The sequence below is a fragment of the Cololabis saira genome, chromosome 10, assembly GCF_033807715.1.
Source record: "Cololabis saira isolate AMF1-May2022 chromosome 10, fColSai1.1, whole genome shotgun sequence".
Taxonomy (NCBI): domain Eukaryota; kingdom Metazoa; phylum Chordata; class Actinopteri; order Beloniformes; family Belonidae; genus Cololabis; species Cololabis saira.
Genome location: NC_084596.1, coordinates 827,673 through 855,669, shown reverse-complemented (window position 1 = coordinate 855,669; position 27,997 = coordinate 827,673). Strand labels below are relative to the sequence as shown.

Below are 27,997 nucleotides of genomic sequence, written 5' to 3'. Positions count from 1 at the left end.
CTAACTGTGGCTCCGCCCCCAGGCGTGGTCTCCGTGGTGATCTTGGGCGTGCTAGCCGTGCTACTGCTAGCGCTGCGTCACGTGTTCCGGCACCACGGCTCCTACCACACCAACGAGGCTAAGGGCGCCGCGGCGGCTAGCTGCGCCGACGCCGCCGTCATCGTCAACGACCCCGCCTTCTCCGAGAGCATCGACGAGAGCAGGAAGGAGTGGTTCATCTGAGGCTCCGCCCCCTTCATGAGGCTCCGCCCCCTCCCTGGGGCCACGCCCCCGTCCCGGGACCAGGGGGCGGGGCCTCAGCAACGACCCCGCCTTCTCCGAGAGTATCGACGAGAGCAGGAAGGAGTGGTTCATCTGAGGCCCCGCCTCCTACCGGAGGCCCCGCCCCCTTCCACAGGCCCCACCCCCTTACCAGGACCAGGGGGCGGGGCCTCAGCCTGGCCCCGCCCCATCCCTCCTTCAGCGAGAGCAGGAAGGAAGTGTTTGATGTAGACCAGGGATCAGCAACACGCGGCTCTCTAGCGCCGCCCTAGTGGATCCTGGAGCTTTTTCAAACATGTTTGAAAATGGAAATAGATGGGGAGGGAAATATATGTTTTGTTTTAATGTTGTTTCTGTAGGAAAACAAGACATTCTGAATGTTTTCCAATGCTGTAAAAATGTGTAGAATAAATAAAACATTTCAACATTTCTGTTAACGGAGATTGGTACGGAAGAGAATCAGGGCCACGCAGGAGAAAAAATATCTGAGAGGGGAAGATTTTTATTTTATTATTTCATTGTGCACTTGGAAAAAAGTTGAAATGTCGAGATTAATGTTGAAATACAATTTCAAGAATAAAGTCGAAAATTTGCCGTTTTTCTCAACATTTCAACTTTTTCTCAACATTTTTACTTTTTTCTTGACATTTTTACCTTTTTCATGAAATGTTGACTTTTTTCTCGACTTTTCGACTTCTAGTGAAGTGCATGATGAAAAAAATCTTCCTCTTCTAAAATATTTTTATTTTTCTCCTGCCTGGCTCTAATTCTCTCCCGTAGATTCGCAGTTCCCAGTTCTAACTAATATAGAAACATGCAGCATGTGTTCCTTCATTCTAATCTGATACAAGACTTTTCATGTTTTGCGGCTCCAGACATATTAGTTTTTTGTGTTTTTGGTCCAATGTGGATCTAAAACATTTTGGGTTGCCGAGCCCTGAGGCCCCGCCCCCATCCTGGGACTTTACCAGGGGGCGTGGCCACCGCCTGGCCCCGCCCACCGTGTCTTCATGTGGACAGACTGAAACTGACAGGACGCTAACGTCGCTAACGTGGCTAACGTCGGCTCACCGACACGATCCTCATCTACTCATCTGCCAAAACTTTACTGAGATGGTTTATTTACTGATTTATGTATTTATTTATGTATATATTTATCTATTTATTGATTTATTTGATAAGCGAGCTTCTCCTGGCTCTGCGATGCTTGTGTCTGTACTCGGCTTTGATGAAACAACCGTTAGCCTCGTTTTAGTGTTTAGATGGAAGCGAGTCCGGACCGTAGCCCCGCCCCTTCCACCCTAGCCCCGCCCCTACCGGCATAGCCCCGCCCCCGCCATAATAGCCCCGCCCCCGCCGTCATAGCCCCGCCCCCTCCACATCTAGTTTAGGTAGTTTTGTTCGGGGTTTGCTAACCCGTCGCCCTCGTAGAAGTTCAGACGTAGGAAACTTTTCTGTTGTTTCAGACGCCAGGAAGGAAACCCTGGACGGGAAGGAAGTGGAGCTGTGAATTCTGGGAATTGTAGGAAGTTTACGAACATGAATGTTAGCTCATAAACGCTAGTCTCTTCCTGCTTCGTCCGCTTCATCTTTGAATAGAAAAGCACATGTTCCTTTGGCCCCTCCCCCTCCTGGATGACTGATGACACGGTGTTAGCCGCCATAGCGTTAGCCACCGTAGCATTAGCCGCCATAGTGTTAGCCGCTGTAGCGTTAGCCGCCGTAGCGTTAGCCGCCGTAGCGTTAGTTAACCCCTGAAAATGTCCCCTTAAGGCCTTGAAATGTCCCCTATAGACCAGGAAATGACCCCTGAGGACCTGGAGAGTCCCACTAGCTAAGTTCCTGCTGCAGGCCAACCTGCCGCTCTAGAAATGTCCAGTTATTCCCGTCGGTTTCTGTCCTTGAATATCCCAGAATGCTGCAGCTCTGATCCCGACACGACGCCTAGAAGCTTCTGGAAGTTTCTCCTGGAAGTTTCTCCTGGAAGTTTCTCCAGGAAGTTTCTCCTGGAAGTTTCTCCAGGAACATGCTGGAACCCCCACGTTTGTTGCCAAGTGTCTTTTATTTGTCTGTAGTTTGTAATGTTGTTACGGAGGCGTCCCCCCCACACTTCCTGTCCCGCCCCTCACTTCCTGTCCCGCCCCTCACTTCCTGTCCCGCCCCTCACTTCCTGTCCCTCCCCTCACTTCCTGTCCCGCCCCTCACTTCCTGTCCCGCCCCTCACTTCCTGTCCCGCACCGCGACCCCCCCCTCACTTCCTGTCCCGCACCGCGACCCCCGCTAACTCGCTAGCGTCCACAGAGCCGCTGTAACTCCCTGACCTGTGATTGTACTGACGGTCCGAACGCACCGCTGTGCTTTAGCAGTTAGCCTTTAGCATTAGCATGCTGTCTGACGCTGAATGACACAAACGTTTCTGTAGCAAAATGTTGCTTTTTCTTCACGTGGTTATAAAAGTTTACCAACCTGTTTCCAGTTTCTTGTTTCCTTCTTCCTGACGGGGGGGTTTATGTTTATGTTCTGGGTCTCTGGAAAGCGTCTAGAGACAACATCTGTTGTATTAGACGCTATATAAATCAATAAAATTGAATTGAATTGAACTAGAGGAGACCTGGACCAGACCTGGACTAGAGGAGACCTGGACTAGAGGAGACCTGGACTAGAGGAGACCTGGACTAGACCTGGACTAGACCTGGACTAGAACCTGTAGATCAGCATTTTACTGCACAGGTAAGAGCATGTTGTTGGGATTAAAGGGACAGCTCTACGTTGGTTTAAATCATATCTATCTGACAGATTCCAGTTTGTTCATGTACATGAGGTTTCTTCAGAACAGTCGAGGGTCTGTTATGGTGTTCCGCAGGGTTCAGTGCTAGGGCCAATCTTGTTCAGTTTATACATGCAGCCGTTGGGAAGTATAATCCAGAATCACGGCATACACTTTCATTGTTATGCTGATGATACGCAGCTCTATTTGTCTATGAAGCCGGATGAGACAGAACCGTTAGTTAAACTTCAGGCATGTCTTAGGGACATCAAGGACTGGATGTCCAGAAATTTCTTGGTTCTAAATTCAGATAAAACAGAGGTTATCATTCTTGGTCCAGAGCATCTTAGGAAGGGATTAGATGGTGTTGCGATGGCTTCCAGTGCAACTGTGAGAAACCTTGGTGTTATTTTCGATCAGGATTTGTCGTTTAAACCATATGTCAATAAGGTTTGTAAAATAGCGTTTTTCCATCTCTGTAATATTGCAAAGATTAAGAAAATCCTCTCGCAGAGTGATGCAGATAAACTAGTTCATGCATTTGTATCTTCTAGACTGGATTACTGTAATGTGTTGTTAGCAGGATGTCCAAGTAATTTGCTGAATAGGCTCCAGCTGATCCAGAATGCAGCAGCACGAGTGCTGACAGGAATCAGCAGGAGAGACCACGTCTCTCCAGTGTTAGCGTCGCTCCATTGGCTACCTGTAAAATTCAGAATCCAATTAAAAATTGTATTACTTGCATATAAAGCCCAAAACGGCTTAGCTCCGCAGTATTTACAAGACCTGATAGTGCCTTATGTTCCTGGCAGAGCTCTCCGTTCTCAGATTGCAGGTTTACTCGTAGTTCCTAGAGTATCTAAATGTAGATTTGGAGGGCGGGCGTTCTGCTATCAGGCACCACTACTATGGAACCAACTTCCAATCTGGGTTAAGGAGGCTGACACCACCTCCACCTTTAAAACTAAACTTAAAACCTTTCTGTTTAGTAAAGCCTATAGTTAGTGTTTAGTAAACCTCTAGCTGGTGTTGGTAAATCTCTAGGTAGTGTAAACTCTAGTGTGTTAGAGTCAGTAGTCATAGTTGCAGCTATAGAACAAGACTATAATAGTTAGTCTCAAATATAGCTTGGTGGTAGATATACTTCTATAGGCCTATGCTGCAGGGGGCACCGACATGATCCGCTGGGCGGTGCCTCTCACCCTTCTACTCCTCTCCTTTTCCCTGCATCCCTTCTCCATTTCCATTTTTATTTATTATAAATATCTCATAGCTATCATTTTTGTCCATCGTTCCTGTAGTTTCTTGTGCCGGACCCCCTTTTTTCTCTTTTGTGCATGTTTGCAGGCCGGAGCCTCGGGAGCTGCGTTCTGGCCTGTGTGTCCATAACTAACATGCCAAATATCAAAAACTCGTCACCAAGTTCACAATCTGTATGATTTTTGACACATTCCCTCCCATATATTAGGTCTCGGACAGCTGGAGTTTCCCCTCAATCCGATCGCGCTGCAGCGCAGCCAGAGATCTGCGCCCCCAGCGACGCCCCTGGCGACGTGCCTGCCGACATGGGAGAGCCTGGACGTAGCATCAGATCAATTCCTGGAAGGATATAAGGGTCAGAACTGCCGGCCAACCCTTGTGAGTTCATTGTTATCACTCGTGTGGTCGATGTTTCTCTGGAGTCTTTGATTACATTTGTGGATTTTTGGTGAGGACTTTTTTCCTGTAATTCGTTACAGTGAGTTTTATTTTCCCCTGCCATTTAAGGAGGCAGCTTTTGGAGAAAATAAACTATTCCTTTTTTGGGCTAAATCCTGAACCTGTCTGGTGTCGTGCGCTTGGGTCCGAGGACAGAATTCCTAACAACATCCTTGGAGTGTAACGTTAACGGTACGTTTCTGAAGTTATGCAACTGCATATGTGTGATATGTTTCAAATCAATATCGTAAAGCCAATTCTTGTATTCTGAACCTTGTTGTTCAAATTTATTCATGAAATTTCGACTTTTTTCTCAACATTTTGCCTTTTTTCTCGAAGTGCATAAGGAAAAGAAAATCTTCCTCCTCTAAACTATTATTTTTATTTTTCTCCTGCCCTGATTGTCTTCCGTACTTGAGTGTGTGGATTCAGACGTGAACGGATCGTCCTGACTTGGTGGTCGTGGGTCAGAGTTTTCTCTTTGGTTCCTCCTTCATGCAGTTTCCTTCTACTCTGTAGATAAAGACTCATGTGATTTCCTGTAAACGGAGCTGTGTGCTGTCTCTCACCCCGGATTAACCCTTTTACGGCTCATTTATGACCACGGGTGGTTTCCAGGATCACCGCTTATCATAAGCTAAAGGAACAAACTTTGATTATATCGTTGTTTTTTAGCTCGCTGTCACATTTCTTCATTTGGTCATTCCAGGGATTGTTTTTGAGTTCATCCACGTCCAGCAGGAATAAATTAAGAGGTAAAAACAGGAGAAAGTGAAGGGAGGAGCTTGTGTGGAAACAGATCTAGATAGTGTCCATCTGCGTTCAAGGCTCAGATGGAGTGTTTTTACTTCAGGAAACTCAGGTCGGTTTATTTTACACTCCCATCTATTGTGAAGCTGTTCAGTTGCTGTGAGCGACTGTAAAGGGTTTAATCAGGGCAGGAAACGGGTCTGTCCCGGGTCTCAAGAGGATTCTGTCCACCAACTGAAGGTAAGGTGTTTATCCTCCCCTAGAGCAGCTGAGCAGCTGTTTCCAGCTGTTTCCAGCTGTTTCCAACTGTTTGTTTCCAGCTGTTTATTTCCAGCTGTTTCCAACAGTTTCCAGATGTTTCCAGCTGTTTGTTTCCAGCTGTTTCCAGCTGTTCGTTTCCAGCTGTTTATTTCCAGCTGTTTCCAAATGTTTCCAGCTGTTTCCAGCTGTTTGTTTCCAACTGTTTCCAGCTGTTTCCAGCTGTTTATTTCCAGCTGTTTCCAACTGTTTCCAGCTGTTTCCAGCTGTTTGCAGCTGTTTGTTTCCAGCTGTTTGTTTCCAGCTGTTTCCAGCTGTTTGTAGCTGTTTGTTTCCAGCTGTTTGTTTCCAGCTGTTTGTTTCCAGCTGTTTGCAGCTGTTTGCAGCTGTTTGCAACTATTTCCAGCTGTTTCCAGCTGTTTCCAGCAGTTGGAGACATTAAGGAGCTACAGAGCAGGTAAAGCTGTTTTATTTACATGATGAAACGTATTTACACCTTCAATGCACCCAGAAAAACCCGCCTGAAGTCGGAAGTGTCAGCAGAGAGTAGTAATTTATGTGTCCACCAGAGGGCAAATAAATGCATTTAAATGTAGTAATTTATGTGTCCACTAGAGGGCAAATACATGCATTTAAATGTAGTAATTTATGTTTCCACTAGAGGGCAAATAAATGCATTTAAATGTAATTTATGTGTCCACTAGAGGGCAAATAAATGCATTTAAATGTAGTAATTTATATGTCCACTAGAGGGCAAATAAGTAATTTTAATGCAGTAACATTTATGTACACTAGAGGGCAAATAAATGCATATAAATACAGTAATTTATGTGTCCACTAGGGGGCAAATAATTGCATTTAAATGCAATAATTTATGTGTCCACTAGAGGGCAAATAAATGCATTTAAATGCAGTAACTATTATGTCCACTAGAGGGCAAATAAATGCATTTAAATGCAATAACTTTTATGTCCACTAGAGGGCAAATAAATGCATTTAAATGCAGTAACTTTTATGTCAACTAGAGGGCCAATAAATGCATTTAAATGCAATAATTTAAGTGTCCACTAGAGGGCAAATAAATGCATTAGAATTCAGTAATTAATGTGTCCACTAGAGGACAAATAATTGCATTTAAATGTAATAATTTATTTGTCCACTAGAGGGCAAATAGGTTATTTAAATGCAGTAATTTATGTGTCCACTAGAGGGCAAATAAATGCATTTTAATGCAGTAATTTATGTGTCCACTAGAGGGAAAATAAGTAATTTTAATGCAGTAATGTATGTGTCCACTAGAGGGAAAATAAGTAATTTTAATGCAGTAATTTATGTGTCCACTAGAGGGCAAATAAATGCTTTTAATTGCATTATTTTATGTGTCCACTAGAGGGCAAATAAATGCTTTTAATTGCATTATTTTATGTTTCCACTAGAGGGCAAATAAATGCATTTTAATGCAGTAATTTGTGTGTCCACTAGAGGGAAAATAAGTATTTTTAATGCAGTAACTTAGGTTTCCACTAGAGGGCAAATACATGTATTGAACAAAGGAAGAAAGGGGTCTCTCGCACATTGTCAAGTCACTTGAAAAAGACTTTAATCAAGCAAACAAACAACGTTTCTCAATCAGAGATTTTGCTAAATATCTGCTTGAGAAAGGTCCTCTGGACCGAAACGTTGTTTGTTTGTTTATTAACCCTCTATAGGGCACTCATTGAAATACTTGGAAATGTACAATTTCAACCTTAGAGTGTTTTTGGGGGCTACTACCAGAGTATTTTTCTCTTTTTCTTTTTTCTTTTTTTTATTCTTGATGCAAATCAAGGTCAAAGAAGTTTCCATATATGGTTCCTTGCCCATTGTGAGCAACATTGTATCTAACACTGATGTTACCATCTATGGTTACTTGCCCATTTTGGGTGAAATTGTACCCATAAATTGGATATGTATAGAAATACAAAAAACACAAACAACATAATATTTATGATACTTTATTTTTTTAAACTTCTCAACATTTTACTGTCTCCTCATAGGGATATTATAACTTTTCTCCATAAATGGTACAACTTGACTTATAAGGCTTCTCTTTTTCTCCATCCATATATCTCGTCCAATCAGTCCAATCACCTCCTGACCGTCTCTCTCCACCAGCAGCAGGCAGGTTGACCATGCCATTGACCATGCCACAGAACAAGAAGTGAAGAATAGCATTAGAATTAATGGTGGTACTGATATTATGCTATACAAATCTGTGGCAACATCCAATATTGTCTTACCTTATAATGCACTATTTGTAAAACGAAAACACCCGAAGTATGACTTACTAGATGCACCGGGCATATGTCTACAAAAGGACACTGTCACTTGAACTAGTTTGACCATAATGGGATGTTCCCGCTTCTCCAGGGCACTGCTGATTGGTCACTGTCTGTGACAAAGCATGATCTGTGCTGATTGGCAGGATTAACTCACATGACTTCAAGACCTCACTGAGAAGTGTGGGGAAAGTAGTTTTTCATGTCCATGGAAATTACCGTATATGGTTACTAGCCCTCGTCTTTTGCAGGTGACTTGACAGTGTGCGGGAGACCCCTTTTTCCTTTGTTCACTCCTACCTACTCCAACGCACCTGTTTTTCTAGTTTTTTTTAGGTGTGCATCAGCCTCCAGATCTTTACAAATAAATGTATTTAAATGCAGTAACTTATATGTCCACTAGAGGGCAAATAAATGCATTTAAACGCATCATTTTATGTGTCCACTAAAGGGGAAATAAGTAATTTTAATGCAGTAATTTATGTGTCCACTAGAGGGCAAATAAGTAATTTTAATGCAATAATTTATGTGTCCACTAGAGGGCAAATAAGTAATTTGAATGCAGTAACTTTTATGTTCACTAGAGGGAAAAAAATACATTTAAATGAAGTAAATTATGTGTCCACTAGAGGGCAAATACATGTATTTAAATGCAGTAATCTTTATGTCCAATAGAGGGACAATAAGTAATTTTAATGCAGTAATTTATGTGTCCGCTAGAAGGCAAAAAATGCATTTTAATGCAGTAATTTATGTGTCCACTAGACTCTAGTGGACACATAAATTACTGCATTAAAATTACTTATTTTCCCTCTAGATTCTAGAGGGAAAATAAGTAATTTTAATGCAGTAATTTATGTGTCCACTAGAGGGCAAATAAGTAATTTAAATGCAGTAATTTTTATGTCCACTAGAGCAATATTCTGCAAAGTGGCCACTAGGGGGCGTCCCAATTTGTTTACAGTGGTTTTTGAATACCTCCATATTATGTTAGTTATGTCCATAACTAACATGCCAAATATCAAAGACTTGTCACCAAGTTCACAATCTTTATGATTTTTGAAATATTCCGTCCCAGCTATTAGGTCTCGGCCAGCTGGGCTTTCCCCTCAATCCGATCGCGTTGCAGAAGCAGAGTCAGTGCAGCCAGAGATCTGCGCGCCCGGCGACGTGCCTGCCGACGCAGCCGAGCCGACACGGGAGCGCGCCTTGACGCAGCTGCAGCATCAGATCATTTCCAGGAAGGATATAAGGGTCAGAACTGCCGGCCAACCCTTGTGAGTTCATTGTTCTCACTCGTGTGCTTGGCCGTGGTTTCTCTGGAGTCTTTGATTACATTTGTGGATTTTTGTTGAGGACTTTTTTTTTCTGTAATTCGGTACAGTGAGTTTTCTTTTCCCCTGCCAGTTAAGGAGGCAGTTTTTGGAGAAAATAAACTATTCCTTTTTTTAGCTAAATCCTGAACCTGTCTGGTGTCGATCGCTTGGGTCCGAGGACAGAATTCCTAACAAAATCCTTGGAGTGTAACGTTAAGGGTAAGTTTCTGAAGTTATGCAACTGCATATGTGTGATATGTTTCAAATCAATATCGTAAAGTCAATTCTTGTATTCTGAACCTTGTTGTTCAACTTTATTCACAAAATTTTGACTTTTTTCTCAACATTTTGCCTTTTTTCTAGAAATTGTACTTCAACATTATTCTCAACATTTCTACTTTTTTCTCGAAGTGCATAAGGAAAAATAAATCTTCCTCCTCTAAAATATTATTTTTATTTTTCTCCTGCCCTGATTATCTTCCCTACTTGAGTGTGTGGATTTAGACGTGAACGGATCGTCCTGACTTGGTGGTCGTGAGTTTTCTCTCATTTCCTCCTTCATGCAGTTTCCTTCTACTCTGATAAAGACTCATGTGATTTCCTGTAAATGGAGCTGTGTGCTGTCTCTCACCCGGATTAACCCTTTTACGGCTCATTTATGACCCCGGGTGGTTTCCAGGGTTACCGCTTATTATAAACTAAAGGAACAAACTTTGATTATATCGTTGGTTTTTAGCTCGCTGTCACACTTCTTCATTTGGTCATTCCAGGGATTGTTTTGCTGAGTTCTTCCACGTCCAGCAGGAATAAATTGGAGGTAAAAACAGGAAATGAAGGGAGGAGCTTGTGTGGAAACAGATCTAGATAGTGTCAGTCTGCGTTCAAGTCTCAGATGGAGAGTTTCCTTCAGGAAACTCAGGTCGGTTTATTTTACACTCCCATCCATTGTGAAGTTTTCAGTTGCTGTGAGCGACTGTAAAGGTCAGGGCAGGAAACGGGTTTGTCCCGGGTCTCAAGAGGATTCTGTCAACCAACTGAAGGTAAGGTGTTTATCCCTCTAGAGCAGCTGAGCAGCTGTTTCCAGCTGTTTTTTTCCAGCTGTTGGAGACATTAAGAAGCTCCAGAGCGGGTAAAGCTGCGGGGGGGTGGGGGGGACTTTTACATGACGAAACGTATTTACACCTTCAATGCACCGAGAAAAACCCGCCTGAAGTCGGAAGTGTCAGCAGAGTCTCAGGCCCCGTTTCCACGGAGCAGAAACGTGTTTTCTGCTCCGTGTTTTCATGCGTTTTGGCCGTTCGTTTTCAACGAAAACGAATAGTTGTCCTTATCTTTCTGATTCACTGTGACCGGAAAAGCCGGAAGCTAGACAAAGTATCGGTTTAACGCAAAACCATAATCCAGGCTTTACAACACATTTGTCCCGCTTGTATCAGGTAAAGGTGAGTTGATGTTGTTTTCTCTGCAGATAAAGGCAGGAAGTGTGTGAAGGCAGCAGCATGTGGAAGTGGAAGTGGAAGAGGAAGAAGAAGGACAAGAGAGTTCCTCTGGAACAGAACAGAGGACGAGAAGCTCAGAGGTGAGACAAGACCGCCTAAACCCAGACCAAGACAAGAAAGTAGGGAGGCCCTGATACCATTTTATCACACTGAGTACGAGTATTTTAATTTGTGTACTTGCCGTTACCGAGTACCAGTACTGATACTTCTACCACAAAAATAACTAGGCTAAAAATATACATAAAATGAGTAGAATAACTATTATAAACAAAACTCAGCCGGCTGGGCTTTACTCCGCGGCCCGGTGGCGCTGGGAGTGCTAGCCCCCTGGCTAGCGCCTTCCCGACAGCCCGCTCAGTTCCAACACCGTGGGTCGTCTCTTGTCTCTTGCCATTGTCTGTTTCTTTTGCAGAACCTGAGCTAAAGTTGGCTGTTGTGGTTTTGCAGTAGCATTAGCAACTCCATATCCTCAGCTGAGGCTCAGAACAGAGCTAATTATTCAAAAATAATCCACTTCAGAAGTTTGTAATGATTTGTTCAGAACACAAACTATAGAGGAAGAGACAGAACGTGAATAAAGCAGTTAAGGTGCAGCAGAGATCGTCTGTGATGCAGAGTTCAAGGTGAATAACACAAACCTTGACTGACGCAGTTGAGTGGATGACTGAAGCAGCCGTCTGTACATAGAGTGTTATCGCTTCACAACAAGACTTCAGAAGTTGTTACTTGGACCTGTCAACCAATCACAGTCAAGCATCTGCAGACCAATCCTCTTTTCTCTGCATTTCTGCAGCAGTCAGCTTCAAACACATGAAGATGTGACATCTGAGGACCAGGATGACTCCAGGAATGACAGCTATCATGTAAGTCAAACTGCTTCCAGTCTTAAATCACAACCTCCTTTGTTCCTGAATGAGAAACTCAAGAGTTCCTTGTTCTTCAGCTTCTTCAGCTGATGGAAGCAGAGATCTCTCTCTTTCAGAGTAAATCATGTTACAGATGAAGAAAACATCATCATTCCAACAGACCCGTCAGTCGATGCTAACGCAGAAGGGCCAACTTTTGCAATTCCTAGTTTGACCACCAGAGGCTCCAGAAGAGAGGCAGTATCGTAGTCTGTAGAGGAAGAACCGGACAAACGCTCTGACAAAGCTGAAGTAGAGCAGCTAACGTCTGAGAGGCTGTTAGAAACATCTACAGCCGTAGACGGGGCGGATGTGAAGGTAGCAGAGGTTGCTCAAGTGTCCAGTGATCCAGTGTGGACCTTGATCCAGTTTCTGAACCTCAACTAGGTCTGTCCCACGAACATCTCCGCTTAACCCTATCATTTTCAGGAGGTGGAGACGCGCAACAAAGAGCTGTTAGTGCAAGCAATGCATCTCCGGATCAGAGCTCTTGAAAAGAGTTGACCCGTGTCCATAGCTACGTCACCTCAAAGCACACACGTTGACGTCAGTAAGCACACCACGTTAGTTCCTTCGTTTCGGTCGGACGTTGACTCTTATTTTGGTGCATTTGAGCGCATGGCTACTGCACTAAATTAGTGTTGGTCTCTGCCGTTGCAGTGCTAGCTTGAAAAGAACGGTGTTTCAAGCCTATGAACTTGTCCCTGAAGCAAATGGACAAGGTTTTAGAAACTTGATTCTAACGTATAAAAATGTGTTTCCTCTAAAAGTTACACAATCCCCAACTGCTGAATGGAGACACAGGTCGAAATTGGTGCGTAAAAATGTATGTTCTGTCATTGGTGACCGTGAGTGTTTTCATTGCCATGAGCAAAGACACCTGATTGCAGCAAGCCTTGTTCTGATAATAAAAAATAAAAGTTCTACGATCCCTGGTGGTTTGGGATCTGTTTGTTTCAGACATGTCCACATCAGACACACTAATCTTTGACATGCTCAGACCGTCAGAGCCAGCAGGTCTAGCTCTGCCCCCTATTGTGTTTGCTCTCTGTTACATGCAGTGTTGGCCGAAGTTTTCCACAGTGTTGCCAAGGGGCCTCATTTATAAAAGAGTGTGTAGGATTCATACTTAAAGTGCACGTAAACCCAAAAGCCGAAAATGGCGGGTGCAAAAAAAAATCTGGATTCATAAAACCGTGTGCACGCACACTTGCACGCAATGTTCACTTTATAAATCACAGTCCAGCTGGAAGATTGCGCGGCTGAATTAGCCTCATATCCCGCCCTCTAAACGCCCACTTTTTACCATAAATGGGCAATACAAAGTAGTATTTGCATATGAATGAACCTGCTGAGCATGCGCAGTGGCTCCTGCAGCCTGTTTCTGCTGCGCGTCAGGATGAATGAGACGTGTCGAGCCACTAAATTTCACGGAGACTGAGATGGAGGTGTTGAGGATGAGGTGGAGGCAGGAAAACCACATTATTTGGTGGTCACAGTAAAAGTAGAAAAAGTATATAAATAGTTTAAAATAAAGCGAGTGAGTGGCAGTATGTCGTTGCGGCGCTAAACGCGCTACGGCACAATTTCCATTGGGGACAGGGGGGACATGTCCCCCCCACTTTTCAAAATCATGTTTTTGTCCCCCCCACTTTTTACAGTTTAAAAACGAACAGTAGGCTCAGCCTGTAATTGCAAATCATCAAGACACCTTGTGCGAAGACGATGCAAAGACGGGACGGCAGCTCCGCTCCCCTTCCTCCCCTCTCCCCATGGTTCCGCGTTACACCAACGCAGAGCCTACGGCGTAGGTGCGTGTCGCCGCGTACCCTACGGCATAGGCTCTGCGTCGTGGAACGCAGAACCATAATTTAGGCTTCATGGTTTCATGCGCGCGTAAAACTCATTATATTAAAAAAAAAATCTGAGTCCCTTTAGGGGCTCCGTAGAGTGGCTCGGCACTCATTTGTCATTTGTCCTCAGCCACTCTCCAGTTGTCGCGGTGGGTGAAGAGGAGGTTCCCGGCGTGTCCTGCACCGCGGCTGCAGCAGCCCCAGAGTCCTGACTGACGCTGTGCTTCAAACACAGAGGGACACGATCAGCGCTATTATATTATAAGTCTGATATGTGATGACATTATTAAGAGTATGACATGAATCTGGCTTCATTTCACCACCTCACCGCCTGCGTCACCAGTTCCCCAGATCTTAAGACTGTTCCTACGGGAGGGTCAGGGTCGCCGTAGGGATACGCAGATTTTTCAGTTAGTTTTTTTTTTTTTTTTAAATCCCAACCTTTGCGTAGAAGGTGGCTTGCACATCTTTCAAGCTTTATAGATGAGGCCCCAGGTGTTTAGTCCCTTTGTCTTGAGAGTTGTCCTGAGGATTGTCCTGATGATTGTCCTGAGGGTTGTCCGGATAGTTGTCCACATGGATGTTAAAATCAGCAACAATGATTCCACGGTTAAATCAACACAGATCACAGACAGCAGTTCACTGAAATCATCAGAGAAGTTTCACAGTATTTGCATCAAACATCGAGTCCTTGTCACTCCGAGTCTTGGGGGAACGATTTCATCAGACTTTAAAGTCTATGTTGTCCAGGTCTGTCTTGAGAGGGATGAGCGTCTTCCACTTTTGCTCTTTGCCATCAGAGAGACTGCACAGGGATCTCTTGGATTTAGTCCTGCAGCTTTAGTCTTTGGTCGTGCGGTGGGTCGTCCTCTTCAGCTTCTCAAGGGAAAATGGTGGACGGAAACATCTCACACTGAGCACAATGTGCTTGATTATGTCAGTAGTTTTCAGGAGCGTCTTCATCATGCGTGTCAGTTGGCACAAGAGTTGTTGTGTTGTGATATGTCATCGATATAGACAATCAGAAGCCCATTACTACCAGACTGGACGCAACAGGGTCAATGGTCCAGCTGACTGCCAGACTCATCTTTGGTTCTACTGGGTTGGCTGGAGTTCGCTCCTGCCAAGAAGACCTGCAGGTCCAAACGTGGGCCTGTTGGAGCAGGAAACATATAAAGCATGCTGGGCAGCGACCCTTGAGGGCCAGGGTTGGGAAACACTGGTCTGTAACCCATTTTCAGATTTCTGGATGTTCCTGAGTTTGTTTGAGTGCATCTGATTCTCAGAATTCATATTTTAGGACTCCATTTATGATGATTTCTTTCTTTAAGGTAAAAATGTGGTTGAAGGACACTTTGAAGAATTTGGACACCAGTGGGCTGAAGGAATTCCAGTGGTACCTGAATAATGCAGATCAATCAAAGGATGGTTTCAACCCGATCGAACTGTGTTATCTGGAGCATGCGGACAGATTGGACACAGTAAATCTGATGATGGAGAGGTTCTCCTCAAAGACCAGAGAGGTGGCTGAGACGATTTTAAAGAAGATGAAAAGTGATAAAGGTGTGTTGTAGAGAAGGAAAAAACACAAAAACCATCTTACTATGAAGATTGTATCCTGTTTAAACAATAACTGATAATAATATGTTTCATTGACCTCCAACAGGAAAACCTGTTGTCCAGGACGACCCAGTCTCTCCAGCTGGTGCAACAGGTAAATGGTCCCGGTCAGTCGCATTGATTCACTTCACAAACACTCCCCTGTGGAATGGGTGTGTTTCCCTTCCGTCAGGATGCTCTCGATGGAGCTTCTGTAGAAGCTGCTCCTAGTGGGGCTCTGGCTTTCCTCGGTTTCAGGAGGAAGTAGAGGCGCTCTTGAGCCTTCTTGGCCAGTGATGCCGTGTTGGTCTCCCAGGAGAGGTGACATGCAAACCCAGGAACTTGGTGCTCCATTGATAGAAACAATAGCATGCTGGGTGTGAGCTCTCCTGAAGTCCAAAACAATCTCTTTTGTCCACATTCAGAGAGATTGTTGTGTATGCACTACATGGTGGCTAACCTCACTCCTGTAGTCCGTCTGGTTCACATGGTGGATAACCTCACTCCTGTAGTGTTGACAGGCTCTTGCGTGCTTGCTGATTGGGTAACGTACTGCGTCACGCATCGCGTCACTTCCTGGTGTTGCGGTCCGTTGCTGCTGCACGGCGTGCAGGCACAGATCTCTCCCGACTTTTTTGTCTTAAACTTAGACTGTTTTCTGGTAAAATAGCACTATATCTGGTACATTACTGTCTTTATTTCAACACTCGCTCATTTTCTCTTCCGTAACTTTCACTGTCACCAATCACCGATACATTTTCTGTCCGTTAGCCTCCGTTAGCATCTTAGCATGGGCTCTCCGTCTCATAGGACCGGCCCATAGCAGCTGAGGGTAGCCGCTCCCCTGCAGCTCCCGAGCAGCCGGCCAGTCAGGACCGGTGGGTGACGGTTCGGGGGAAGCGTAGTAAAGGGCTCACGGAACACCACCACCCGCTTCATGTGTCTAACCGATTTTTCCCACTCAGCGACACACCCGTTGAGAAGCCGACCCTGGTGATTGGCGACTCCATAGTCAGACATGTGAAGCCGACTCCAGAGACCTTAGTTAGGTGTATCCCGGGGGCCAGAGCGGGCGACATAGAAGCAAATTTGAAGCTACTGGCAAAGGGTAATCGTAAATATGGTAAAGTTATCATCCATGTCGGAGCTAACGACTCCCGTCTTCGCCAGTCGGAAGTAACCAGAATGAATATTGTCTCGGTGTGTAACTTCGCTAAAACCATGTCGGACTCCGTAGGTTTCTCTGGCCCCCTCCCCAATCTGACCAGCGATGACATGTTTAGTCGCATGCTCTCGCTCCGTCGCTGGTTGTATCGGTGGTGTTCAGAAAACGACGTGGCCTTTATTGACAATTGGGAAACGTTCTGGGGAAAGCCCGGTCTGATTAGAAGAGACGGCATTCATCCCACCCGGGATGGTGCTGCTCTTGTCTCTAGTAATTTGGCCTGTTTCATTAGACCCTCTCCCTGACATCGCAGGGTCCAGGCCAGGATGCAGAGCTGTAGTTTAACACACTTCTCTGCTGCTTCTCGAGGACCAACGCCTGCCAACAAAACTATAAGATTACATGATGTAACTGGTAACTCTAACCAGGTGCCTAGCAAAATAGAAGTAGTTGCAGTTCCCCGCCCTCCACTAGTTCACCAGGTGCGGCGTTATAGAGGCGTTAACCAAAATAATCTTGTAAAAATTAAAACCAATGCACATTTGGTACCAATAAGAGACCGAAAAATTAGATGCGGACTACTAAATATACGATCGTTAAGCTCCAAGTCTCTGTTAGTAAACAATATAATTACAGAGAGCAGGAGTGATGTTTTCTGCTTAACAGAAACATGGTTACAGGATGAAGAGTATGTTAGTTTGAATGAATCAATTCCGCCCGGCTACTTTAATCATCACATTCCTAGAAACACGGGCCGAGGCGGAGGAGTCGCAGCAATTTATAACTCCAGTCTCCAAACAAAAATTGAACCTAAGTGCAATCATAATACGTTTGAAAGCCTCACGCTTAGTCTGAAATTTCCGAGCTGGAAATCAGAGAAGCCAGTTGTGTTAGTGGTAGTGTATCGGCCCCCTGCTGGTGCTTATCTAGAGTTTTTGTCTGAATTTTCAGATTTCCTTTCTGGATTATTGATCAGTACAGATAAATTCATCATAGTGGGTGATTTTAATATTCATATGGATGTTGAAAGCGATAATCTTAAATTAGCTTTCAATTCTCTTCTAGAATCAATGGGTATCTCACAAAAAGTGGACGGGCCGACGCACTGTTTTAATCATACTCTCGATCTCGTTCTCACCTACGGTGTTGAAACTGATGGTCTGTTGGTGTCACCTGTAAACTCCCTTTTATCCGACCATTATTTAATAACGTTGGAATTGAATGTTGTTGATGTTGAAGTGCAGGGCAGGAGGTATTATTTTAGCAGATGTTTGTCTGATGAAGCTATTGCTAAATTTAAGGAGACCATTGCTCGTCTTGCGACAGTGGAAAATAGTGAAGCCTCTACTGAAGCAATAGAGGCCAGTGACCTGGGTTCTACCTCTGATGTTGATGTTGATTTTCTTGTTAGTAACACTGCTGATCTGTTGCACTCAGCTTTAGATGAAGTTGCTCCTTTGAAAAGGAGGGTTTCTAGCCACAGGAGCTTAACTCCCTGGTACAATTCAGATATTCGCATGTTGAAACAAAACGTGCGTAAAATGGAAAGGAAGTGGTACTCTTGTAAGTCTGTAGACTCTTATCGTGAATGGAAAGATATTCTAATAGTATATAAAAAAGCCATTCGCAAAGCCAGAACAGCTTATTATTCAACGTTGATAGAGGATAACAAAAGTAACCCACGTTTTCTGTTCAGCACTGTAGCCAGGCTGACAAAGAGTCACAGCTCTGTGCAGCCGTGCATTCCTGCAGCTCTCAGTAGTGAGGACTTTATGAGCTTCTTTAACAGTAAAATCACGAGAATTAGAGAAGAAATCAACCAGCCGGTTGTGGGCGTTTCTTCAGCTTTAGCGACTTCCCTAGGCTCTGACTTGTCTCTAGACTGTTTTGATCCTATAGACCTCCCTGAGCTGACCTCACTCGTCAATAGAGCTAAGTCAACCACATGTATGTTAGACCCCATCCCGACTCGACTATTCAAAAATGTTTTTTCTCTTATTGGTGTGACAATACTAGACCAAATCAACCTATCCCTAAGCCTAGGATATGTACCACAGGTTTTCAAAGTGGCAGTAATTAAACCTTTACTTAAAAAACCTTCCCTTGACCCAGACACCTTAGCTAATTATAGGCCAATTTCTAACCTTCCATTTGTATCTAAAATTCTGGAAAAGGCAGTTTCAAGCCAGTTATGTGACTATTTGTATAGAAATGATCTGTTTGAAGTCTTTCAGTCAGGGTTCAGAATGCATCATAGTACAGAGACAGCACTTGTTCGAGTCACGAATGACCTCCTTATGGCCTCAAGATAAGGGATTAGTGTCCATATTGGTTTTACTGGACCTCAGTGCTGCTTTTGACACTGTTGATCATGGCATTTTACTGCACAGGTTAGAGAATGTTGTTGGGATTAAAGGGACAGCTCTACGTTGGTTTAAATCATATCTATCTGACAGGTTCCAGTTTGTTCATGTACATGAGGTTTCTTCAGAACAGTCGAGGGTCTGTTATGGTGTTCCGCAGGGTTCAGTGCTAGGGCCAATCTTGTTTAGATTATACATGCAGCCCTTGGGAAGTATAATCCAGAATCACGGCATACACTTTCATTGTTATGCTGATGATACGCAGCTCTACTTGTCTATGAAACCGGATGAAACAGAACCGTTAGTTAAACTTCAGGCATGTCTTAGGGACATCAAGGACTGGATGTCCAGAAATTTCTTGCTTCTAAATTCAGATAAAACAGAGGTTATCATTCTTGGTCCAGAGCATCTTAGGAAGGGATTAGATGGTGTTGCGATGGCTTCCAGTGCAACTGTGAGAAACCTTGGTGTTGTTTTCGATCAGGATTTGTCGTTTAAACCATATGTTAATCAGGTTTGTAAAATAGCGTTTTTCCATCTCCGTAATATTGCGAAGATTAGGAAAATCCTCTCGCAGAGTGATGCAGAAAAACTAGTTCATGCGTTTGTATCTTCTAGACTGGATTACTGTAATGTGTTGTTAGCAGGATGTCCAAGTAATTTGCTGAATAGGCTCCAGCTGATCCAGAATGCAGCAGCACGAGTACTGACAGGAATTAGCAGGAGAGACCACGTCTCTCCAGTGTTAGCGTCGCTCCATTGGCTACCTGTAAAATTCAGAATTCAATTTAAAATTTTATTACTTGCATATAAAGCCCAAAACGGCTTAGCTCCGCAGTATTTACAAGATTTGATAATGCCTTATGTTCCTGGCCGAGCTCTCCGCTCCCAGGGTGCAGGTTTACTCGTAGTTCCTAGAGTATCTAAATGTAGATTTGGAGGGCGGGCGTTCTGCTATCAGGCACCATTACTTTGGAACCAACTTCCAATCTGGGTTAAGGAGGCTGACACCACCTCCACCTTTAAAACTAAACTTAAAACCTTTCTGTTTAGTAAAGCTTATAGTTAGTGTTTAGTAAACCTCTAGCTGGTGTTGGTAAATCTCTAGGTAGTGTAAACTTTAGTGTGTTAGAGTCAGTAGTCATAGTTGCAGCTATAGAACAAGACTATAATAGTTAGTCTCAAATATAGCTTCGCAGTAGATATGCTGCTATAGGCTTATGCTGCAGGGGGGCACCGACATGATCCGCTGGGCGGTGCCTCTCACCCTTTTTCTCCTCTCCTTTTCCCTGCCTCTCTTCTCCATTACCATTTTTATTTATTATAAATATCTCATAGCTATCATTTTTGTCCATCGTTCCTGTAGTTTCTTGTGCCGGCCCCCCTTTTTTCTCTTTTGTGTATGTTTGCAGGCCGGAGCCTCAGGAGCTGCGTTCTGGCCTGTGTTCCCGGCCCTCCCCCCCCTCTGGTCATCCCATTGCTTCTTCCACCTGCCTGCGTGGATGTCTGCTGTTGCTACTTCCGCCTGCCTGCACCCCCCCCCCCCTCTCTGGTCATCCCGCTACTCCTTCCACATGACTGTTGTGTGCTGCTGACGCCCCCCCCCCCCTCTGGTCATCCCGCTGCTGCTTCCACATGACTGTTGTGTGCTGCTGACGCCCCCCCCCCCCCCACCTCTGGTCATCCCGCTGCTTCTTCCACCTGCCTGCTGTGTGCTGTCGACGTCCCTGACTCCCCCAGTCTGGCCTTCGGCAGGAGGGTCCCCCCTTATGAGCCTGGTCCTGCTCAAGGTTTCTTCCCTCCTAAAGGGGAGTTTTTCCTTGCCACTGTTTGGCTTAAGGCTTTTCTCCCACTAAGGGAGTTTTTACCTGCCATTGTTTATATAATAATTGCTCGGGGGTTTATGTTTATGTTTATGTTTATGTTTATGTTTGTGTTCATGTTCTGGATCTCTGGAAAGCGTCTAGAGACAACATCTGTTGTATTAGACGCTATATAAATAAAATTGAATTGAATTGAATTGAATAGTGTGGTGCACATGGTGGCTAACCTCACTCCTGTAGTCTAGTCCACATGGTGGCTAACCTCACTCCTGTAGTCTGGTCCACATGGTGGCTAACCTCACTCCTGTAGTCTGGTCCACATGGTGGCTAACCTCACTCCTGTAGTCTGGTCCACATGGTGGCTAACCTCACTCCTGTAGTCTGGTCCACATGGTGGCTAACCTCACTCCTGTAGTCTGGTCCACATGGTGGCTAACCTCACTCCTGTAGTCTGGTCCACATGGTGGCTAACCTCACTCCTGTAGTCTGTCTGGTCCACATGGTGGCTAACCTCACTCCTGTAGTCTGTCTGGTCCACATGGTGGCTAACCTCACTCCTGTAGTCTGGTCCACATGGTGGCTAACCTCACTCCTGTAGTCTGGTCCACATGGTGGCTAACCTCACTCCTGTAGTCCGTCTGGTCCACATGGTGGCTAACCTCACTCCTGTAGTCTGGTCCACATGGTGGCTAACCTCACTCCTGTAGTCTGGTCCACATGGTGGCTAACCTTACTCCTGTAGTCTGGTCCACATGGTGGCTAACCTCACTCCTGTAGTCTGGTCCACATGGTGGCTAACCTCACTCCTGTAGTCTGGTCCACATGGTGGCTAACCTCACTCCTGTAGTCTGGTCCACATGGTGGCTAACCTCACTCCTGTAGTCTGGTCCACATGGTGGCTAACCTCACTCCTGTAGTCTGTCTGGTCCACATGGTGGCTAACCTCACTCCTGTAGTACGTCTGGTCCACATGGTGGCTAACCTCACTCCTGTAGTCTGGTCCACATGGTGGCTAACCTCACTCCTGTAGTCTGATCCACATGGTGGCTAACCTCACTCCTGTAGTCTGGTCCACATGGTGGCTAACCTCACTCCTGTAGTCTGGTCCACATGGTGGCTAACCTCACTCCTGTAGTCTGGTCCACATGGTGGCTAACCTCACTCCTGTAGTCTGTCTGGTCCACATGGTGGCTAACCTCACTCCTGTAGTCCATCTGGTCCACATGGTGGCTAACCTCACTCCTGTAGTCTGTCTGGTCCACATGGTGGCTAACCTCACTCGTGTAGTACGTCTGGTCCACATGGTGGCTAACCTCACTCCTGTAGTCTGTCTGGTCCACATGGTGGCTAACCTCACTCCTGTAGTCTGTCTGGTCCACATGGTGGCTAACCTCACTCCTGTAGTCTGGTCCACATGGTGGCTAACCTCACTCCTGTAGTCTGGTCCACATGGTGGCTAAACTCACTCCTGTAGTCTGGTCCACATGGTGGCTAACCTCACTCCTGTAGTCTGGTCCACATGGTGGCTAACCTCACTCCTGTAGTCCGTCTGGTCCACATGGTGGCTAACCTCACTCCTGTAGTCTGGTCCACATGGTGGCTAACCTCACTCCTGTAGTCCGTCTGGTCCACATGGTGGCTAACCTCACTCCTGTAGTCTGGTCCACATGGTGGCTAACCTCACTCCTGTAGTACGTCTTGTCCCCGTTGCTGATGACACCCAGATCGTGATTGTTTTTATAATTAAGTTGTTGAGTGAACTTCATAAAACACTAAATCTCTGTCTTTATGTTCTCTCATTAAGGTGCGTTAGTTGCAGTTTTAAAAAAGCAGTTAAAGTCTAAGCTGAAGAAGAAGTACGAATGTGTGTCTGAGGGGATTGTTAAAGCAGGAAAGAAAATCCTTCTGGAGCAGTTCTACACGGAGCTCTACATCACAGAGGGAGGGACCGGAGAGGTCAACAAAGAACATGAAGTCAGACAGATACAAGCAGCTTCCAGGAAACCAGTCAGAGCAGAAACAGTCATCAGACAGGAAGACATCTTTAAACCCCCACCTGGAAGAGGAGGATCAATCAGAACGGTGATGACGAAGGGAGTGGCCGGCATCGGGAAAACAGTCCTAACACAGAAGTTCAGCCTGGACTGGGCTGAAGGCAGAACCAACCAGGACATCCAATTCCTGCTTCCATTCACCTTCAGACAGCTGAATAGGCTGAAAGAGAGAAAGTTCAGCTTGGTGGAACTAGTTCATGGATTCTTCTCTGAAACCAAAGGAATCTGCAGCTTTGAAAAGTTACAGGTCGTGTTCATCTTTGACGGTCTGGATGAGAGTCGACTTCCTCTGGACTTCAACAACAATGAGTTGCTGACTGATGTTACAGAGTCCACCTCAGTGGACGTGCTGCTGAAAAACCTCATCATGGGGAACCTGCTTCCTTCTGCTCGTCTCTGGATCACCACACAACCCGCAGCAGCCGATCAGATCCCTCCTGAGTGTGTTGACATGGTGACGGAGGTCAGAGGGTTCACTGACCCACAGAAGGAGGAATACTTCAGGAAGAGGTTCAGAGATGAGGAACAGACCAGCAGGATCATCTCCCACATCAAGACATCCCGGAGCCTCCACATCATGTGCCACATCCCAGTCTTCTGCTGGATCACTGCTTCGGTCCTGGAGAACGTCCTGGAGAACGTCCTGGAAAGCAGAGAGGGAGGGGAGCTGCCCAAGACCCTGACTGAGATGTACATCCGATTCCTGGTGGTCCAGGCCAAACTGAAGAAGGCCAAGTATGACAGAGGAGCTGAGACGGATCCACACTGGAGTCCAGAGAGCAGGAAGATGGTGGAGTCTCTGGGAAAACTGGCTTTTGAGCAGCTGCAGAAAGGAAACCTGATATTTTATGAATCAGACCTGAGAGAGTGTGGCATTGATGTCAGAGAGGCTTCAGTGTACTCAGGAGTGTTCACCCAGATCTTTAGAGAGGAGAGCAGCCTGTACGAGAACCAGGTCTTCTGCTTCATCCATCTGAGTGTTCAGGAGTTTCTGGCTGCTCTTCATGTCCATCAGACCTTCATCACCTCTGGAGTCAACCTGCTGGAGGAGCAGAAGAAAAACTCCTGGTGGTTTAAAAAAAGAGCAGAGACTAAGCTCTATCAGAGTGCTGTGGACAAGGCCTTACAGAGTCCAAACGGACACCTGGACTTGTTCCTCCGCTTCCTTCTGGGTCTTTCACTGGAGACCAACCAGAACCTCCTACGAGATCTGTTGGAACCAGAACAAAGAAGTTCACAGAAAAATCAGGAAACAGTTGAATACATCAAGGAGAAGATCAGTGAGGAACTGTCTGCAGAGAGAAGCATCAACCTGTTCCACTGTCTGAATGAACTGAACGATGGTTCTCTGGTGGAGGAGGTCCAAGAGTCCCTGAGGTCTGGATGTCTCTACACAGATTATCTGTCTCCTGCTCAGTGGTCGGCTCTGGTCTTTATCTTACTGTCATCAGAAGATCTGGAGGAGTTTGACCTGAAGAAGTTCTCAGCTTCAGAGGAGGCTCTACGGAGGCTGCTGCCGGTGGTCAAAGCCTCCAAGAAAGTTCTGTAAGTACCAACAGACACATGTTGGACCTCTGGAGTGGAGGCTAGTTTCTGACTATGTCTGTTTTTACCTCCACATTTCATGTTTTCTTCACTTGTTTTGGTCTTTTATTCAGCGCAACCTCACATGAGTGAGTTTACGCTGGTTCTTTCATTTCCAGAGACTTTAATGACACATTGGACTTAAAATCACACACAAGCATGAACTCTGACAAGGAAACACGTTAATTTATGTTTGTACTGGCGGGGCAGGATGAGTTGAAGACCAGCAGACCAGTTGCAGACAAAACTACATTTTATTCCATCACAGTGAAATAACCTGGTTGGTCTTTTCTTCCGTCTGCAGGTTGAGTGACTGTAACCTCTCAGAGGACATCTGTCCACTTCTGTCCTCAGTTCTCAGCTCTCAGTCCTCCAGTCTGACAGAACTGGATCTGAGCAACAACGACCTGCAGGATTCTGGACTGAAGAAGCTGTGTCCTGGACTGGAGAGTCCACACTGTCACCTGGAGTCTCTCAGGTCAGGATTCAATCAAGTCTTCTCCAGGTCCAGAGAACATGCTGCTAAACGTGTCTGCAGCAGGACACTTGAGCAGAGAACATGCAGCAGACCTGTGTTGTGTGTCTGCAGGCTGTCAGGCTGTCTGATCTCAGAGAAAGGAAGTTCTTCTCTGGTCTCAGCTCTGACCTCCAACCCCTCCCACCTGAGAGAGCTGGACCTGAGCTACAACCATCCAGGAGAGTCAGCAGGGAAGCTTCTGTCTAGACTGGAGGATCCCCGCTGGAGACTGGACACTCTCAGGTAGGACACTCTCAGGTAGGACACTCTCAGGTAGGACACTCTCAGGTAGGACACTCTCAGGTAGGACACTCTCAGGTAGGAAACTCTCAGGTAGGACACACTCAGGTAGGACACACTCAGGTAGGACATACTCAGGTAGGACACTCTCAGGTAGGACACTCTCAGGTAGGACACTCTCAGGTAGGACACTCTCAGGTAGGACACTCTCAGGTAGGACACTCTCAGGTAGGACATACTCAGGTAGGACACTCTCAGGTAGGACACTCAGGTAGGACACTCTAAGGTAGGACACTCTCAGGTAGGACACTCTCAGGTAGGACACTCTCAGGTAGGACACTCTCAGGTAGGATACTCTCAGGTAGGACACTCTCAGGTAGGACAGTCTCAGGTAGGACACTCTCAGGTAGGACACTCAGGTAGGACAAACTCAGGTAGGACACACTCAGGTAGGACGCACTCAGGTAGGACACTCTCAGGTAGGACACACTGCTGGGTGGGGGGGGGTCATGGTGGAGCAGGTTTGGAGCAGGTGGGGGTTTTCCTCCACCTCAAGTGATTGCTCAGGGCTGTGGTGGGATGTAGTGGATACAGGAGTGTCCAACAGGTGATGGGGGGGGGGCTCTGACATCTCTGCTTCCTCTGAGAGAGACTGGGCTGGTCTAACCCCCTCCTCCTGTCAGGGGTAGGACGTTATTTAGAGACCTTGGTCCTCTAAATAACATCCCACCCCTGAGAGAGACTGAGCTGGTCTGATCCTCCTCCTCCTTCCAGGGTGGAGCCTGCTGGACAACGATGGCTGACACCAGGAGGTCCGAGGAAGTGTAAGTGTTTTCATTCAACCATCTTCACTCGTTCATGAGTCCATCAGTGATCAATAACTGATCAATAATAACTTCAGCTGCTTGTTTGTTCTCTCCATCAGATTCCTGTCAACTCACCGTCGACACAAACACAGTCCCCAACTACATCCAACTGTCTGATGACAACAGGGAGATGATGTATGTGAAGGAGGAGGATCAGTCATATCATGATCATCCACACAGGTTTGATTCCTATCCTCACCTGCTGTGTAGAGAAGTTCTGACGGGTCGCTGTTACTGGGAGGTCCAGTGGAGCGGAGCAGTTTCTGTATCAGTGAGTTACAGAAGAATCAGCAGGAAAGGATTCTCTGATGACTGTGCGTTTGGAAATGATCATTCCTGGAGTCTGAACTGTTATCGAGGTGATTGGTACGAGGTCTGTCACAATAACAGAGAAACATTCAGCTACTCATTTCAAGGTCCAGACTCTGGCAGATTCTTCATCCCCTCATCTTCATCTTCAGACTCTAACAGAGCAGCAGTGTACGTGGACGTTCCTGCTGGAACTCTGTCCTTCTATGAAGTCGTCTCTGACAGACTGATCCACATCCACACCTTCAACACCACCTTCACTGAACCTCTCTATGCTGGATTTGGACTCAGGTCCTGGTCCAGGTCCTGGTTTTCTTGCTTTTTCGAACTCTTGTTTAGCTTTATGTGCAGGTCTGAGCCCAGGTCTGAGTCCAGGTCTGATTCCTCAGTGTCTCTGTGTCCAGTTTAATCTCCAGAGTTTCCTGTCAGAGAAACTGTCTCTGTTGAATCCTGGACTTGGACTCTGGTTCTGGTTCCTCAGTGTCTCCATGATGATGATGATGATGATGATGAAGATGATGATGATGATGATGATGATGATGATGATGATGATGATGATGATGATGATGATGAACATGATCACCATTTATCTTTAGTTTTTTGGTGTATTGTATTTTTATTTGATATTTTTCCACATTTAAACATTAAATCATTAACTGGATTGTTGATGTTTGATCATAAATTAGATTCTTATCTCATTATTCTTGTTTTATTCTGATTCTGTCTCTAAATGTTTTCATGTTTGACTTCACGTTGAGATTCTTAAAGTCTTGTTTCTTCCCTGAAAGAAAGTTTGAGCTTCAAATCTAAACATTTCCGTTTTACAATTAACTTTTCCAGTTTGTATAATATTTGATTGATTTATCTGATTGTTTTAATTTGATTCCTTCAATTTTCAAAGTTGTTGATGTAAAAAAGAAGCGAGAAGATAGAAATATTCATGTAACATCCAACATGTAAAAACATCAGCAACATGTGTAAAAGTATTCAAGTACTTTTGAAATAAATGTAATAAATATATAATAAATACATGTGATTTTAATGCAGTAACGTATGTGCCCACTAGAGGGCAAATAAGCCATTGCAATGCAGTAATTATTATTTCCACTAGAGGGCAAATAAATCATTTAAATGCAGTAATTTATTTGTCCACTAGAGGGAAAATAAATGCGTTTAAATGCAGTAACTTACGTGTCCACTAGAGGGCAAATAAGTCATTGTAATGCAACATTAACTAGAGGTTTACTAAGACTAACTATTGTTTCCATAGCAACAGTTCCGTTCTCTGCCTTTGTTGTGATCCAGACTGACACCGCTGCCATGGCGACTCGTTACCCGGGTTGTTCTCTTGGCTCCTCCGGTTGTTGCCATGGAAACCTGGACTGGAGGGGGCGGGGTCTTTATTTAGGTCATCAGCTTTCACTCTCTCTTATTGGCCCCGCCCACTCTTACCAGGCCACGCCCCCTCGTTTCTCTGATCTGATCCAGTTCATCAATGACCGTGATCAGTTTATCAATGATGATGATCAGTTTATCAATGATGGTGATCAGTTTATCAATGATGAACAAATAATCAATGATGGTGATCAGTTTATCAATGATGGTGATCAGTTTATCAATGGTGATGATCAGTTCATCAATGATGGTGATCAGTTCATCAATGATGGTGATCAGTTCATCAATGATGGTGATCAGTTCATCAATGATGGTGATCAGTTCATCAATGATGGTGATCAGTTCATCAATGATGGTGATCAGTTCATCAATGATGGTGATCAGTTTATCAATAATGATGATCAGTTAATCAATGATGATGATCAGTTAATCAATGATGGCTATCAGTTTATCAATG

At 45.2% G+C, this 27,997-nt stretch overlaps 2 protein-coding genes across 9 annotated transcripts in view; both read left to right on the top strand.

Annotated features, from left to right (window-relative positions):
- The window catches only part of LOC133452292 (contactin-associated protein-like 2), a 49,573-nt gene extending 46,872 nt beyond the window's left edge, over nucleotides 1-2,701 (top strand). Inside the window, exon 25 of the mRNA XM_061731516.1 lies at nucleotides 23-2,701. Coding sequence (XP_061587500.1) covers nucleotides 23-222 — 200 coding nt within the window. The 3' untranslated portion in view covers nucleotides 223-2,701. The remainder of the gene's footprint in view (nucleotides 1-22) is intronic.
- A 2,107-nt stretch (nucleotides 2,702-4,808) lies between these two features.
- Nucleotides 4,809-27,147, top strand: LOC133452287 (NACHT, LRR and PYD domains-containing protein 3-like). 8 transcript variants are annotated; one of them, XM_061731506.1, is made up of 11 exons: nucleotides 9,048-9,329; nucleotides 9,505-9,587; nucleotides 10,837-10,947; nucleotides 11,661-11,730; nucleotides 14,957-15,188; nucleotides 15,292-15,339; nucleotides 22,380-24,174; nucleotides 24,518-24,691; nucleotides 24,803-24,973; nucleotides 25,745-25,794; nucleotides 25,896-27,147. In XM_061731506.1, the coding sequence occupies exons 3-11, from the start codon at nucleotides 10,868-10,870 to the stop codon at nucleotides 26,552-26,554; spliced, it is 3,279 nt and encodes a 1,092-aa protein (XP_061587490.1). In that variant the 5' UTR covers nucleotides 9,048-9,329; nucleotides 9,505-9,587; nucleotides 10,837-10,867; the 3' UTR covers nucleotides 26,555-27,147. The 8 variants fall into 8 exon arrangements, with proteins under 8 accessions (XP_061587496.1, XP_061587494.1, XP_061587493.1 ...); XM_061731508.1 differs by lacking the exon at nucleotides 9,048-9,329 and adding an exon at nucleotides 9,873-9,902 and having other exon boundaries at nucleotides 9,366-9,587; XM_061731507.1 differs by lacking the exon at nucleotides 9,048-9,329 and adding an exon at nucleotides 9,860-9,902 and having other exon boundaries at nucleotides 9,366-9,587.
- The last annotated feature ends 850 nt before the right edge of the window (nucleotides 27,148-27,997 follow it).

Bases quoted from the DNA above. Each gene is read 5' to 3' on its own strand.
- LOC133452287 (XM_061731512.1), top strand. From the start codon at position 10,868: ATGTGGAAGTGGAAGTGGAAGAGGAAGAAGAAGGACAAGAGAGTTCCT. The intron at 15,340-22,379 runs GTAAATGGTCCC...TCTCTCATTAAG, and splicing joins CTCTCCAGCTGGTGCAACAG to GTGCGTTAGTTGCAGTTTTA. The intron at 24,974-25,744 runs GTAGGACACTCT...TCCTCCTTCCAG, and splicing joins TGGAGACTGGACACTCTCAG to GGTGGAGCCTGCTGGACAAC.